The sequence below is a fragment of the Panthera leo genome, chromosome D4, assembly GCF_018350215.1.
Source record: "Panthera leo isolate Ple1 chromosome D4, P.leo_Ple1_pat1.1, whole genome shotgun sequence".
In the NCBI taxonomy this organism is placed as follows: Eukaryota; Metazoa; Chordata; class Mammalia; order Carnivora; family Felidae; genus Panthera; species Panthera leo.
In genome coordinates, this window is record NC_056691.1 from 24744572 (window position 1) to 24760960 (window position 16389).

At 37.8% G+C, this 16389-nt stretch overlaps 1 protein-coding gene across 4 annotated transcripts in view; it reads right to left on the reverse strand.

Moving 5' to 3' along the window:
• Positions 1-16389, reverse strand: part of UBQLN1 (ubiquilin 1) — a 76450-nt gene that overhangs the window by 47381 nt on the left and 12680 nt on the right. For all 4 annotated transcript variants that reach the window (XM_042914156.1, XM_042914154.1, XM_042914155.1 and 1 more), the window contains exons 2-3: positions 4990-5141; positions 2744-2859 (exon numbers count right to left, since the gene is read on the reverse strand). In XM_042914156.1, the coding sequence (XP_042770090.1) occupies positions 2744-2859; positions 4990-5141 (268 nt within the window). The remainder of the gene's footprint in view (positions 1-2743; positions 2860-4989; positions 5142-16389) is intronic.

Sequence of the window (16389 nt, forward strand, 5' to 3'; positions counted from 1 at the left end):
TAGCTCCAGGTAGTTACCATCAGAACTAAGCTGCTAGACACCCAGATGGTATTAGAGAATTGGCTGGTGTCAGAGAAACACCCTCGAATATGCCCTACTAAAGAAGAGATGAAAAATATGTACCGAGTTATACTTCTAAATGACCTCTTTCCAGAAAACTGGTTTAAGTTTAACAAGTAAACCTATAAACCACCTATAAACTCTGGTTAGAACAGAGCTGTTGCCAATCAAGGAGAGAAAAGGCCAGGACATACAATGGAAACAGATGTCTCTTTAGAGGAATTAAGACATGGAGAAACCTAATAGATCCAAGAAGATGACTGAGTGCTTATCATAAAATGCTAACTTTGTAAAATTATATAACCTACCAAATGCATTCATTCAAGGAAGTCAAACAGGGAATAACTGCATGGGGTGGGATAGAAGAAGAGGTATGGAAAGAGATTTAGTGGGGGACAGGCAGTAGTTTGAGAGGCAAAATAAGAGTTTCTGCATTTGTTTTCTTTTGTTTTCTGAGGAAACACAGACTAACGTACTTAGAGAACATCAGGTAATATCGAAGAGGAGGGTTGAACACAAGACGTGGAGTTCAGAAGCGCTGAAGGTCTTGACTTAAGAGTCACCAAGACACAGGAGGATAATGTCATTTGGGTAAAATAAGCAGAGTAAGAGAAGACAAGACAGAACTCTGGAGAACAATAGCGACCAGGAAAAAAAAAAAGACCCACAAATGAGACAGAAAAAAACCGTCAGAAAATTAACCAGGGAAAAACAGTATCAGGAGTTAAAGGAAATTTCAAGAAGAGACTGGTAAGCTTTAAAAGACTAAATTAAAACAAAACTATGTCACTAAATTTGGCAAGCTAAGTAGTCAATGGTGACCTTATCAAAGGAATTTTCAGTAAATTGATGCGGGAAAAAATAGAGCACAGCAAACTTAGTGAAAGGGAAATACACACAAAACAGAAAATGCCTCTTCCAAAGATGGCTAAGAAGGAAAGCTAAGGAAAGGGCAGTGGTGGTATTCTGTAGCATTTACATCCAAGATAGACCTTGGTGAGAACAGGCACCAAAAACAGGCTAACCTATGATATAGGCTAAATGGAATAACTGATGGAAGAAAAGCAACTGAGATAGGAGGAGTAAGAATGAGAATGGAAATGAAGGAAATGGGGAGATATATGGCCTCAAATTAACTAAAAGCTGGTCTGGGCTTCAATTTCTTTGCCTTTAAAATGAGGAAAGAGGAGAGAGATTTACCTCAACAATACCTTTCATGACTCTAAACATGTAATCATTTCAACCTAATCTCTCTAGAATTGTTCATGTCAATAATTTTGCCATCTAAAACATACCAAAAGAAGACACATTCAACCTATGATCATTTTTAGAAAACAAGAGCAGCAAAAATGTAAAAGTTAAGAAAAAAAAGAAAGGCAAATGTGAATCCCTGCCATGCCCTAAAATGTTTCCAACATAGTTGGCAAAAAACTGAATTATTAAGAAACTTTTTCTGGATGAAGCAAAGGTATAATCCTTGATAGGTAAAAACTGTATATATTTTTTTAAATGTCATTTCAAAGTACTATTGTATTTATCATACAACTTAAGAACTGAAAGAAGCATCGTGCCATTTATCTATCTAGTTCAACATCTGTTAGTTTCTAATACTTGTTTTTCCCCAACAAAACCTTCCACAGAACCTCAGTATAAAACTAATGTAAGAAAAGTGGTTTTGGGGGCACCTGGGTGGCTCAGTTGGTTAAGCAACCAACTACTGATTTCAGCTCAGGTCATGATCTCACAGTTTGGGAGACTGAATCCCATGTTGGGCTCTGCACTGATAGCAGCAGGGCCCCTTTGGGATTCTTTTTCTCCTTCTCTCTCTCTGCCCCACCCCCTGCTTGCACGCTCTCAATAAGTAAGTTAGTAAGTAAGTAAGTAAATAAGTAAGTAAATAAGTAAGTAAGGGGGCCTGGGTGGCTCAGTCAGTCAAGTGTCTGCCTTGAGCTCAAGTCATGATCTCACAGTTCATGGGTTCAAGCCCTGCAGAAAGCTCTCTGATCTCTGAGCAGAACCTGCTTTGGCTCCTCTGTCCCCCCTCTCTCTGCCCCTCTTCTGCGAACGCTCCCTCTCTCTCAAAAATAAAATAAAAATAAATAAACATTAAAAAGAACAAAAGGGAAAGGGAAAATGGGAGAAGAGAAGAGAAGAGAAGAGAAGAGAAGAGAAGAGAAAGAAAGAAAGAAAGAAAGAAAGAAAGAAAGAAAGAAAGAAAGAAAGAAAGAAAGAAACGGTTTTGGCTGATGCAGGAGCTCCTTAGCCAACCCACTTACTCCCAGGCCCCAGCCCTCCTCTGTGTGTTCAAGACACAGATGCAGTCTGAGTCCTTCACTTTACAAATAAGAAAATTATATTCAGGGGGTTAGCTTATGATCAACAATTAGCTAATCTTCCTCAGATTCAACTATGTGGCAGATCAGGTACACATATACTACATCGCTTTCATTATTTAAAAAAAAATGCCACTTATTTACCATTTGTTAAATGCAAACGTAAGCTATCCAAGCATATCTGTATTCCTAACTACTTCTTTAATACCCACAATTAAAGAAGTAAGTTATAGAAGTTATCGTCATTGTTGTGGAAATGATTTAATGTTTCATTCTATTTTATCCAAAATTACCCTTGGTGAAAAGGAGTTTTTTTCCCCTATCCCTATAAAATAACTAAAGACACTTACCTAAACCAAAAGGGTTGCTAGTGGCAGAACCAGATGTGGAGTTAGTTGTAGGAGCTGATGACGTGGTAACATTGCTTCCACTGGTATTTGTTTGTTGAGCTGAATGATCCTGAGGCCTAGGAAAAGTAATCATATCATGGTGTATACAGTGGAGCTAATTATTTTTAAAAGAATCTCTGAAATTCCAGAATTCTCAGAAATAAAAGTATAAGTTTTCAGACCAATTCAAATTACAAGGTAAATACCCTGAGATAACAGCATTAAGAACTATAATGAAACATAGTAAAACCTAATACAATTTAAACTACCCTTCAACTGCCCCTCCTCCTCCAGTATATGCACCTAAGTATTTCATTACTTTCAATCATGATAATGTAAGATATGGAGATAGGTCACCTCACAGAAGAGAAATCAACGACCAGTCACACCACAAAGCTTGACTACATAAGCACCTTTTTAAAGTTTATTTATTTATTTTGAGAGAGAGAGACAGACAGCCAGCACGGAGAGGGGAGAGGCGGGGGCAGAGAAAGACTATCCCAAGCAGGCTCTGCCCTGTCAGCCCGATGAACCTCAAAGTCATGACCTGAGCTGAAGCCAAGAGCCGGATGCTTAACCTACTGAGCCACCCAGACACCCCCATAAGCAACTTTTTATGTACCACCTTCTAAGTTCTTGAGGAGGTGAGGGGAGGGGCAGTTCTACTCAGCCTCTTGAAATTGTTAAAAGAAATAAAGAGACCTCACCAACAACAGGATGAAAAATCAATACCAGTAATAACTTGTATGGATATAATTACTTAATATTATCTTCAGGTAAAAAAATAAAGATACTTTATAGGAAACCTCTTCCATGTGATACCAGAGTCCTGAATCTCACTCACTGCTTCTTTCATTGATTCTAAGATGTACATTTTTTTCATTATAACGCTTCTGAAATCAAAATCTGCCCTACAATTGCTGACAACCAGTCATCAATTGCCATGCCTGCACATATGTATTCTGTAGGACTTCAAATGAATGATTATACCAGACATGCTGTATTTAATACCACATAAAGTGTCTTCAGAAAGATTTCACCATTAAATGGTACTAGTGAAGTTACTGTGTACACAGAAAAGCCTAGAAACAGGAAAAGAAGGAATGAATTTTGTATCAGTGAAGCAAATATTTGCTATGGGGGGGTGGGGGGTAGAAATCTAGATAAAAATTTGCAGAATGGGCATCAGTAGTTTGGAAGAAATTCCTGGAGAAAATACTGTAGCCATCTTTTATGAAATGCTGTACCACAAACTCTACACAGTACAGTTTCATCACACGTGCAAAAACCTGAATGCTTATGAAGTCAAAATGTGATTCAAAAGAATCACTCAATGTGATAGTGTTAGGAAGAATTTAACCAATTTATCTCACGTATATTTTTTCAGTATGTACGCAGAAGAGTGATATTGATAAACTACCATATCCAAAAATAAGTCTAAAAGAGCTCCTTCACTAAATATAAAAATTTCAAGTGAAAAGAAAATCCAACAGATTGATTTTGGCAGTATTTTTTCTTAGTGATACACAGTAAAAAGGTCTCTTAAAAACTGATAGTGAAATATGGCTACTCATTTGTGGTTTGCCAAGGAGATGAGACACCCCTGAACTTGTCTAAAAATCTCCCTTAGAACAAAAAGCATAGCTAAAAACATAATTTGTTCTGTAATTCAAATAATTTAAATATGACTGAATACTGAGGAAGTTCCTAAAGTATCAAATGTGTAAGCATCAGCATTATTGAATCACATTCATTTTTTCTTTAATTTGTTACCAATAGCAGCAAATAAATGAATTTTAAACTATTTGAATAGTAATGGCAGAGAAAGCCATTTAAAGACTGGCTATTTTTTAAAAAGAAATACAACTGATTCTTGAACAACACGGGTCTGAACTATATAGATCTTATTATACTTGGGTTTTTTCCAATAAAGGCAATACAGTATTATAAATGTATTTTTTTTCTCTAGCTTATAGTATAGTATGAAAGAAGTATATAACACGTATAACATACAAAACATGTGTTAATCAACTGCTGATGTTACCAGTAAGGCTTCCAGTAAGCTATTAAAGTTTTGGGGGAGTCAAAAAGTATACTCTGATTTTTGACTGCTTAAGAGTTGCTGGCCCTAACACCTGCATTATTCAAGGGTTAACTGTATAAACATTTTTTCACAGTTTAAAGCTCTGTGTCTTCTAAAAACATACCTGTTTTGCGTTTTGATGACAAGGTGAACAGTAAGACCATCGTGAATTCCATGCTGACTCAAAGTATCTTGATCTTTTAAAATTTTTCCAGCAAATATCAACACAAGTTGGTCAGTATGTGATTTGAAACGTTTAGAGATTTCTTCCTTGAACTAAGTAAGATAAAAAAACAAAGTGAATATTATTACAGGTGTTTGCATAGCACCACCCAGTCTAGTAACTACTGGTACCTCAAAAAGGCCACTACAGATATGGCAGTAATTCAAATGATACACAGATACATCTTTTCTCTGTCAGTATCTTGATCCTAGTGGGAAATGAGTATTAACATTTCACTCACCTCTAACACCAAGGTTCTACTGTAAGTACACATATCCTATACTGAACTTTCTGCTAAGTCCTAACAGTTCATTTCTTCCCAATATCCTTGTTCTCTCTGTATCAGTGGTACTAAATGTAGTTCAAGTCACACATAGCTGTTACCCAGTTTACAATAATCTATGCCTCAAATGTCCATCTCCAGTCCTGCTCCTTTCTAGTTGAATACATATAGAGCCACCGTCATATTCTTGGCATTCCATACTTACTTTCTTCCCCAACTTTTTCATTCAACATTTATTAACAAGAAGTATTATCCACACACACACACACAAAGTATTATCCATATGCAAAGATACAGAGCAAAAGTCTTTCCCTGAACGAAAACCGTTCCATAGCGTTAGTCAAATAAACCACAAAGTACAGAGAGAAAGGAAGCACAAGGGCAGTTAAGGAAAGCTTCCCAATGAATAAAGAGATTTGGAAGTAGCCAAGAAAACCTGAAGAAAGGATTTCCAGGGACAAGAATAACATGCAAACACAGAAAAAAGATCTTCATACCATAAAAAAACACCCTTATTTATTCTGTTAGATCAGTGTTTTCTCATATTTTTATAAAAATCACCTGTGTGCTTAGGCTTTACTCCATTGTCCAAATCAGGACATGTGAGTAGGCCAAGGAATTTACATGAACAGACTACCTCAGGGAATCACTCCAAATTTGGAAAAGAATTACATTTTAAACCACTCTACCCCAGTACCCTACAAAAGTGGGTCTCAACAGATGATGGCACTATCACCAAGGGAAGTTTTAGAAATATAAGGGGTATTTTTGGTTGTCATGAGTGGGACGATGCATTAAATAACTTTTTTAAATGTTCTATTTATTTTTGAGAGAGAGAGAGCATGAGCAGAGGAGAGGCAGAGAGAGGGGAGACAAGAGAATCCGAAGCTGACTCTGCGCGGACAGCACAGAGCCAGACGTGGGACTCAAACTCATAAGCCATGGTGAGATCATGACCTGAGCCAAAGTCGGCCACTCAACCGACGGAGCCACCCAGGCACCCCCATGTTAGATAATTTCTGAGATTTTATAAGATCTTGCAGAAGGCAGGGAAGGGAAAGCGTACAGGGATATAAATAAAACAAGATAGGCTGTATGTCCATCATTGTTGAAAATGAGAAGTTCATATCACACTCTACCTTTGCGTATGAATGAAATTTTCCATAATCAAGTTACAACATTCAGTGTAAGCAACTGTTTTTTTTTTTTTTTAATTCATAAAGATAATGCAAAATTATGCTGCAGTAAATATTTTGGAGCTTTTCCATCTGAACTCTCCTTCATTTGAAAATATATGACCTTTAATCCTTTTATCTACAATAAGCAATTTCCAAATTACTAAAAAATCTTTGTTAAAACACCATATCAATAATTTGGCCAATCAACAATTTAACCATTCTCCTATTACTGACATCTCATTTCTCCCTTTGGTAGCTACTAGAAATAATAACAATACAATGAGCAGAACATGTGGTTTTCTAAGGACTGAATAAAAATGTACATAAAATGCAAGTATCAGGCACACTGACAGGGGTCAATAAATAGTAGCTACTACTGCTCTAGCTTTTTTAATCCTCAATAACTCTGAGATAGATGATTTTTAATCCTATTTCAGATACTGAAACAAAGAGAGGTTAAGGTTCTAATATGGCCCTCTCCTCTCATGCATGACTTGGCTAATTAACTGCCAGGTTAGGATTCAAACCTAAGTCTGACTTCAAGGACCAATCTACCCAGCTAAACAATAATCTATTTTATATGTAAAATGAGATTAATTTAGACTTGTGTTTCTTAACCTTGAAGAAAGTCTTACCTTTTCAGAATCTTTAATATCCTTCCAATGTCATTCTGAAAGTTTGTCTAACCTATAATTATATAGCATTTTAGCATATTTTAGGATTTGAAGGTAAGGTGCCAGACTAAAAAAATACATCTATATTTACATTCTGTCAAATCCCCACTAAAATAGTAAAGGATTTTCCAATGCTTTAAGGAGGTATAACTCACATAGCATACAATTTGCCCATTTAAGGTGTACAGTTCAGTGGTTTTTTTTTTTTTCAACTTTTTTTTTTTATTAATTTTTGGGACAGAGAGAGAGACAGAGCATGAACGGGGGAGGGGCAGAGAGAGAGGGAGACACAGAATCGGAAACAGGCTCCAGGCTCCGAGCCATCAGCCCAGAGCCTGACGCGGGGCTCGAACTCACGGACCGCGAGATCGTGACCTGGCTGAAGTCGGACGCTTAACCGACTGCGCCACCCAGGCGCCCCAGCAGTGGTTTTGAGTATATTTACAGATATGTGCAATCATCACACAATTTTAGAACATTTTCATCTTCTCTAAAAGAAACCAGTACCCTTTAGGTATCACCTCTCTATTCCCTCATCACTGCAACCCTTAGGAAACCACTAATCTACTTTCTATAGATTATTCTTGACATTTCACATAAATGCAATTATATAATATGTGGTCTTTGTAACTGGCTTCTTTTACCTAGCATAATGTTTTCAAGGTTCATTCATGTTGTAGCATGTATCAATATTTCATTACTTTTTACAGCCAAATAATATTCCATTGTATGGATATATGACGTTTTGTTTATTCATTCATCAAATGATGGGCATTTGAGTTGTTTCCACCTTTGGGCTCTTATAAAATAACGCTGCTATGAACATTTATATACAAGTTTTTGTGTGGACATAGGTTTGCATTTCTCTTGAGTATATACTAGATGTAGCATTACCAGGTCATATGGTAACTCTTTGTCTTAACCATTTGAGGAACCACCAGAGTGTTATCCTAAGTGGCTGTGCCATTGTACATTCCCACCAGTAGTGTATAAGGATTCAATCTCTCCACATCCTCACCAATATTTATTACCTGACTTTTTAATTATAGCCATCCTGGTGGTGTTGATTGGCACTCTCCTGATAGCTAATGACAATGAATATCTGTTCATGTGCTTACTTATATATTTTCTTTAGAGAACTATCCAAATTCTTTGCCCTTTTTGAAACTGACTTGTCTTTTTATTAAGGAGTTACAAAAATTCTTTATGTAGTCCAGATACAAATCTCTTTCAGAGATAGGATTAGCAAAAAGAGATGACAGAACAAATTGAGACCTTTTAGTCTCAAATGGAAGACAATTTTAAAGCTGGACACCTGGGTCAATTAATTTAGCAGACCCAAGAGAACTGAACCCTGAACTGGCATTGCAGAAAGCTAATAGCTAGATCAGTCCCCAGCATATGTAGAATTCCCAGAAGACCAATACTGGTACCCCCAGAAGCTGAGGGCAGGGGGTAATGAAGTGAGAGATGCCTAAGGCTTAAAACAATGAGGATTACCTTCAAAGCCTCAGAAACAAGACACATACTCTAAGCAAGCAATTGCTTCCTCAAGCCCAACAAAAGACTGGAGGATTTTCTTCCTCTCTAGAAAGGGAACAAAGTCCTTGGACTAAAGAACGCACAAGGCACACTGAAAGCAGGAGTACATACTAAAATGAAGATTAAACACAGACATACTACATGCTCAGTCTTTCCCCCTTCACTTCACATCGATGAGACAATGCAGGGAGGGGGGCCTTCACCATCAGGCAGGAAGACTATAATATTATAGTGTCTCCAAGGAGAATCTAACTATTATAAAAGAAAAAAACTTACAGATACGGACATAAGAGTTCTTCCCAGTTACCCTGTAGCAGTGGTACCCAATGGGGGTGAGTGTCCCTATCAACCCTGGGACACATCTGACAAATTCTGAAGACATTTCTGCTTGTCACAATAAGGGTCAGTACCACTGGCGCCTGGCGGGTAGAGACCAGGCATGCTGCTAAACACCCTACAATGCCCAGGGCAGCACCAACAACAAAGAACTATCCAATTCAAAATGTCACTAACGACAAGGTCGCAAAACTGCACCAGGGCTATAGTTCTCAAAGTTCTGTCCGCAGATGAGCAGCATTCACTAGTACTAGGTTAACTTGGTGGAAATGCACATTCTCAGTCCCCACCCCATATTAACCAAATCAGAAACCCCAGGGATGGGGCTCAGCAATCTATAATCTAACAAACTTCCCAGATGATTCTGATGTACACTTAAGTGTAAGGACCACCGCCTGCTCTAGGTATAACAGATGCTCCCCAAAAATGTAGATAAAGAAACATATTAAATGTCATCAAAAGGATACAACCACACACACATGCAAAAAGTCCTCAACAAATAAGTTGCTAAGGAGGAAAAAGCAAAGAAAAACCTGTAGATGAAATTTTAAGTACACAAGGAACACTCACCAAGATAGACCATAAATTGGGTAATAAAAAAAACCCTGGAGGGGTTCCTGGGTGGCTCAGTCGGTTAAGCATCCGACTTCAGCTCAGGTCATGATCTCATGGCTCATGAGTTCAAGCCCCTCGTCAAGCTCTGTGCTGATGGCTCAGAGCCTGGAGCCTGGTTCAGATTCTTTGCCTCCTCGCTCTCTGCCCCTCCCCCGCTCATGCTTTGTCTCTCTCTCTCTCTCTCTCAAAAATAAATTTAAAAACATTTTAAAAATTAAAAAAAAAAAGGAATAAAAGGGAACCACTTAGACCTGATAAAGTGCATGTAGGAAATATCTGCAGTTAACATCATACTTAACAGTGAACAACTGAATGCTTTCCCACTAAGATCAGGAACAAAGCAAGGATGCCCCCCCCCCCCCGCCCCGAATCACCACTACCCCCCACAATCACCACTACTCTACTCAACACTCAATCACCCCTACTCTACTCAACATAGTATTGAAAGTCCCAGTCAAGGCAACAAGGCAGGAAAAGAAAGAATGGCATAGATACTGGAAAAGAAAAACAACAAAAACAAGCAATTTATCAGTCCCTTGCAATGTATGAGCCTTACCCACATCCCACTTCAGAAAGAAATCTCTTTATTTATTTTGGGAGGGAGAGGGGGAGGGGGGGGAGAGGGAGGGGGGGAGAAAGGGAGAGGGAGAGGGGAAGGGAGAGGGAGGAAGAGAGAGGAAGAGAGAGGAAGAGAGAGGAAGAGAGAGGAAGAGAGAGGAAGAGAGAGGAAGAGAGAGGGAGAGGGGGAGGGAGGGGAGAGGAAGAGAGGGGGAGGGAGGGGGAGGGAGAGGGAGGGAGGGAGGGAGAGGGAGAGAGAAAGACAGTGTAAGCTGGGGAGAGGCAGAGAGAGAATCTCAAGCAGGTTCCACACTGTCAAGGTCAGAGCCAGACGTGGGGCTGAAACTCATGAACCAGGAGATCATGACCTGAGCTGAAATCAAGAGTCAGACACTTAACCGACTTAGCCACCCATGCGCCCCGCAAGAAGTCTTTTTAAGCAAATGAGAAAACAAACCAGACTGACAAAAATTATCTGCAAAAGATCCATCAGATAAAGGACTGTTATCCAAAATATATGAAGAACTAAAACTCAACAGTAACAACCAATTAAAATACCCCAATTAAAAAAAAAAAAAAGGGCAAAAGACTTTGATACCTCACCAAAGATGATAATACAAAATGCAAACAAGCCTGTGAAAGATATTCCACATCATATGCTATTAGGGAACTAAAATATAAAACAAGGAGATCGCACCATACTCTCATTGCAAGCAAGGATGTAGAACAGGAACTCATTCATGCTGATGATGTACCATTTGGTTTAGTCACTTTGGAAAACAGTTTGGCAGCTTCTTATAAAGCCAAACAATACTCTTACCATTTGATCCAGCAATTGTGCTCCTTGGCATTTACTCAAGGAAGTTAAGAACTTATGTCCACACAAAAGGAGAAAATCAGAAGCTAAGAAGTACTGACAAATGATAAAAGCTGCAAACTTATGTCCACACAAAAAACCTGCAAAGAGATGTTTATAGTTTTATTCATTACTGTCAAAACTCAGGAACAACCAAGATACTCTTCAGGTGAATAAATAAACTGTGGGATATCCAAACAATGGAATGTTCTTCAGTGCTAAATAGATATGTATTTATAAAATCATGAAAAGACATGAAGGAAACTTAAATGCATATTAGCAAGTCAAAACAGCCAATCTGAAGAGGCCACATACTGTAAATTCCAACAATACGACATTCTAGAAAAGGCAAAATTATGAGGATCAGTGGTTGCTAGGGGTTAGGAAAGGAAGACGGATAGGCAGAGTACCTGTCATTACACATTTGTCAAAAACCCACAGAATGTAAAAACACCAAGAGTGAGTCTTTTAAACTACAGACTTTAGGTGATACGTGTCAGTTGAGGTCCATAAATTGTAACAAATGTACTACTATGGAGTGCGGGGGTCAGGGGGAGCAGGGGGTCAGGGGGAGCAGGGGTTATGGAACATTTACTTTCCACTCAATATAAAACTGCTCTAAAAGATAAAATTTTTTGAAAAAAGTAAAAAAATGTAATAAATTCATGCTATCATTATGCTAAAAAATCATTTTGTGACAACAGGGAAATTTTGAACTGATTAAATTAAGGAATTATTCATTGGTAAGGCAGGATAATGTATTGATGTCTTTTAAAAAGGCTCCTTATTTTTTAGAGATACATGCTGAAATATTAAGGGATGAAATAATATAATACATGAGAGAGGCATCAAAATGATGAGGAAGAGGGAGGTACCTTAAGGGAAAGTATACCTGAAACAAGACTGCCTTTAAGATCAACAGTCAAAGCTGAGTACAGGATTCCTGAAGGTGTAACTTATTGTTGTATCTACTCCTTTGACTTGAAATCACCCATAATTAAAAAAATTAAAAATTTAGAAAAGAAAACTGTAACAGGCCTAAAACTTTACATACAGAAAAAAAAAAAATTCCCTCAAAATAAAACATTTTCAGACACAAAAAAACAGATTTTGTTACCTGGCATACACAGACTACAGGAAATGTTAATGTGTTCCTCAGACAGAAGAAAATGATCCTAAATGAAGGAATAAAAATTGGAAAGGATATCTACACCAGTAAATCAAAATGAAAATTGGTTGTATAAAGCACTAATAATACAGCCTTGTGTTAGAAGAAAGTCAAGTCTAGTCCAGAGGTGCGTTAAATGGAGTTCAACTGTTCTAAGGTCCTTGCACTAACTGGGAAGAAGTACAAGTACTTAACAATTTAGACATTTTATAAATTAAAATGCATAAAATAATCTCTAGAATAACTACTAGAAGAATAGTAAAAAAGGCTTACATCTACCAACCTAATAAAGGGGATAAATGAGATAATACAAAAGAAAAAAAAAACAGTATAAAACAAACAGGAAAAATAAAGATCAAACAGTATAATGGTAAATGTAAACCAAATTTAGCAGCAATTACATTAACAGACAGTATGTTAAAAAGACAACCAGACTGGATTTAAAAACAGCTTCATATTGGGGCACGTGGGTGGCTCAGTCAGTTGAGTGTCCGACTTCAGCTCAGGTCATGATCCCGTGCTTTGTGGGTTTGAGCCCTTCGTCGGGCTCTGTGCTGCAGCTCAGATCCAGGAGCCTGCTGCGGATTCTGTGTGTGTCTGTGTGTGTCTCTCTCTGCCCCTCCCCTGCTTGCACTCCGTCTCTGTCTCCCCAAAATAAATAAATATTAAAAAAAAATGTTTTTTAAACAACTTCACATTGCTTAAAAGTGATATACCAAAACTGTAAAGAAAAAATACAAAGAATGGGTGTAACCAAAGAAAGTTACTGAGGCTATTCTAATCAACAAAACAGGCTTTAATACAAAAGCAACTAGGTCATTTCAACATGCTAAAGTGTTAAACTCACAAGATAAAGCTTTAAAAGTATAAAAGAAAAACAGACAAATCCAAAAGTAGTACAATAAGATCTCAGCACATTTACCTCAGTAACTGATAGAAAACAGGCCAAAAAAAAAAAAAAAAAAAAAGTTAAAAAGATTTGAACATAATTAACAAATGACCTAACTGTAACATAGAGAACACTGCACTCAACAAATGCAGAATATACATCCTTTTTAAGTAAATTTATAAAATTAGACCATATACTCTGCCATAAAGCAAGTCAACATATTTCAAGTTAAACCAAGCATGTACTATGACCACATGCAAATTAAACACTATCGTGCAGGGGCGCCTGGGTGGCTCAGTCGGTTAAGCGGCCAACTTCGGCTCAGGTCATGATCTCACGGTCTGTGAGTTCTAGCCCCGCGTCGGGCTCTGTGCTGACAGCTCAGAGCCCGGAGCCTGCTTCATATTCTGTGTCTCCCTCTCTCTGACCCTCCCCTGTTCATGCTCTGTCTCTCCCTGTCTCAAAAATAAATAAACGTTAAAAAAAAAATTTTTTTTTTAAACACTATTGTGCAATAAAATAGTACCAACAAGAGAAGTCAATAAAGTTCTGGTACAACTGTAAAAGATTTCCTAAGTGGTACCCAAAAAGATGTAACCATTTAAAAAAAAAAAAAAAAGGCAGGGGTGCCTGGCTGGCTCAGATGGTTAAGCACCAGACTTCAGCTTGGGTCACAATCCCACGGTCGTGGGTTCAAGCCCTGCGTCGGGCTCTGTGCTGACAGCTCTGAGCCTGGAGCCTGTTTCAGATTCTGTGTCTCCCTCTCTCTACGCCCCTCCCCTACTCATGCTCTGTCTCTGTCTCTCAAAAATAAACATTAAAAAAGAAAAGGTAAAATAAATTGAACTATCATTATCAGATAAGCAACAGAGAGAAAATACCTAAAACACCAACAATCAAGAGAGCTTGAATCCAGACTTCATACAGGACGTGTACAAATCAACAAGTCAAAACCCAATTAAAAAAATTATCAAGAGACTAAAATGAGAACTCACAAAATAAAAGCTAAATGGCTAACACACAGGAAAAGGTGCTTATCCTAATTAATTAACAATCAGGTAACTTCAAATTAAAACCAGTGATACACTCACAGGATGATTCGACTCAAAAGGCCAGGAAAGTGTTGTAGAGGATGTGGAATCCACATACATTACAGGTAGAAACATAAATTGGTATGTTTTGGAAAAATATTTTGAAGTAGAAGCTGAACCTACGCTTACCCTACTGACGCAACAATTTCACTTATGGTATTTTATCTAACAAATTATGTGTCCACAGGTACACCAACAGACATGTTCAAGGAAGCTCAAACCAGTATTCTTTGTTATTAGCCAAAAACATTACACAATCCAACTGTGCTTTAACTATAGAACTGTGGTATACTTAAGATATTACACACAATGACAACAAATGAACTACAGCCACATGTCATCATGAATCCCTCAATGCAGAGCAAACCCAATCACAAATAAAGATAAATTGTGTGATTTCATTTATATATAAAATTTTTATAAAGAGAGAGACAAAATCCATAATGTCAAAAGTGAGGATAGTAGTTACTTCTGGGAGGTGGTGGCTATAAGGGATCACAAGGTGACTTCTGCGGGATTGGACCTTTGTGCTAATACATGGAACTGTACATTCATGATGGGTGCATTCTTCTGTACTATACATCAATTAAAAATAGGTATAATAGTTGATTGTGAATACCCTACCCTAAGAAACAGAAAGAAATCAAAACACAGGAGACCAATTTTCCTGGGCACTCCAATTTCAAATGACTCAACTGGCCAGGAAGCTAACATAACTAACATATATACCTTGTCTGTGGTAGGTTATCTGAAAGGAACTGAAGATGAAGATGCTCTAGTTTTAGGTAGTGGACCAGATACAAGACATGGAAATCACAACAGAGACGATCACCCCAAAATAAGACATGGTGTTGCCTGTGAGCATCATATCTGGCAGAGACAGTTAAGACAGGTTACACAAAACAGCCATAACCTCAAAAGCTTAAAGAACAGCAGTGAATAGTTCAGTTGAGCCCTTAGTAATATTTAAGGACTGGAATCCTCCTAATGTCAGTATCTGAAGGATAATCAGAGCTTTCTGGACAGACTAGATGCATGACACACAGTTGAAAAAGCATTTACATGAATCATTATTTGATTAAGCAGCGAAAATGTGCCTGGCACTATATACACATTATCTCATTCAATCCTCACAACAAAACCCCCAGAAACCAAACGAGTCCTGACAGACTCATAAAAAAACACTTTCTCTTACAGAATTCCAGCACTGTTGAAATAGGATCCTCCAATCTCATGGAACTCTTGGTTCTCAGGGGCACCTAAGGCAATTGGAGTAGGAGTTCATAGCACTTCATAGTCAAACTTGGAAAACATCATGTTAGAAATGGTGACAGAGTTCAACTATACCTCTGGTACTAGACAAAGGGAAACTGTAGAATCTATCAATTATAATCCAGTTCTTATAAAAATAAATTGTAAATTTTGAACCAATGTCAAACAACTGAGACATCAGAACCACTATGAACCCAACTAGAAGACTAATGTAATATTATAGAAGACTGAAGTGACTATTCTGAGTAAATTATCCAAAGCTTGGAATAAACTAGCAAAACCAAGGAATTAACAATTCAATTCAGCTGCCTGCCATTCCATTTAAAACAAAAGTGAATAAACCTTACTTTTAATTGTACCATTTCAAACAGATATGATATGCTTTTCCAATACTCTATGCTGTATTTTAGAAAACTTTAATCCAAATATGATCAATGTAAACAATGTTATGTTTTTATAGAAAGGCCCAAACTCTGCATACTTCAGATTTCCTTAAACTCTTATTCTGAACCATTTAGGTAGAGGGAAACAGTTTCAGCTTATAGTGGCTTCAAAATTTCCAAAACCATTTCTAACATTTGAACTTTTACCTCCATGTCTGTTTTATTTATTATATCACACTTTTACTGAACAAGAGAAAATCAGAGACTAAGCACTACTGACAGAAAAAAAAGGGGGGGAGGGCGCCTGGGTGGCTCAGTCGGTTAAGCGTCCGACTTTGGCTCAGGTCATGTTCTCATGGTTCGTGAGCTCAAGCCCCATGTTGGGCTCTATGCTGACAGCTTGGAGCCTGGAGCCTGCTTCGGATTCTGTGTCTCCCTCTCCCTCAGCCCCTCCCC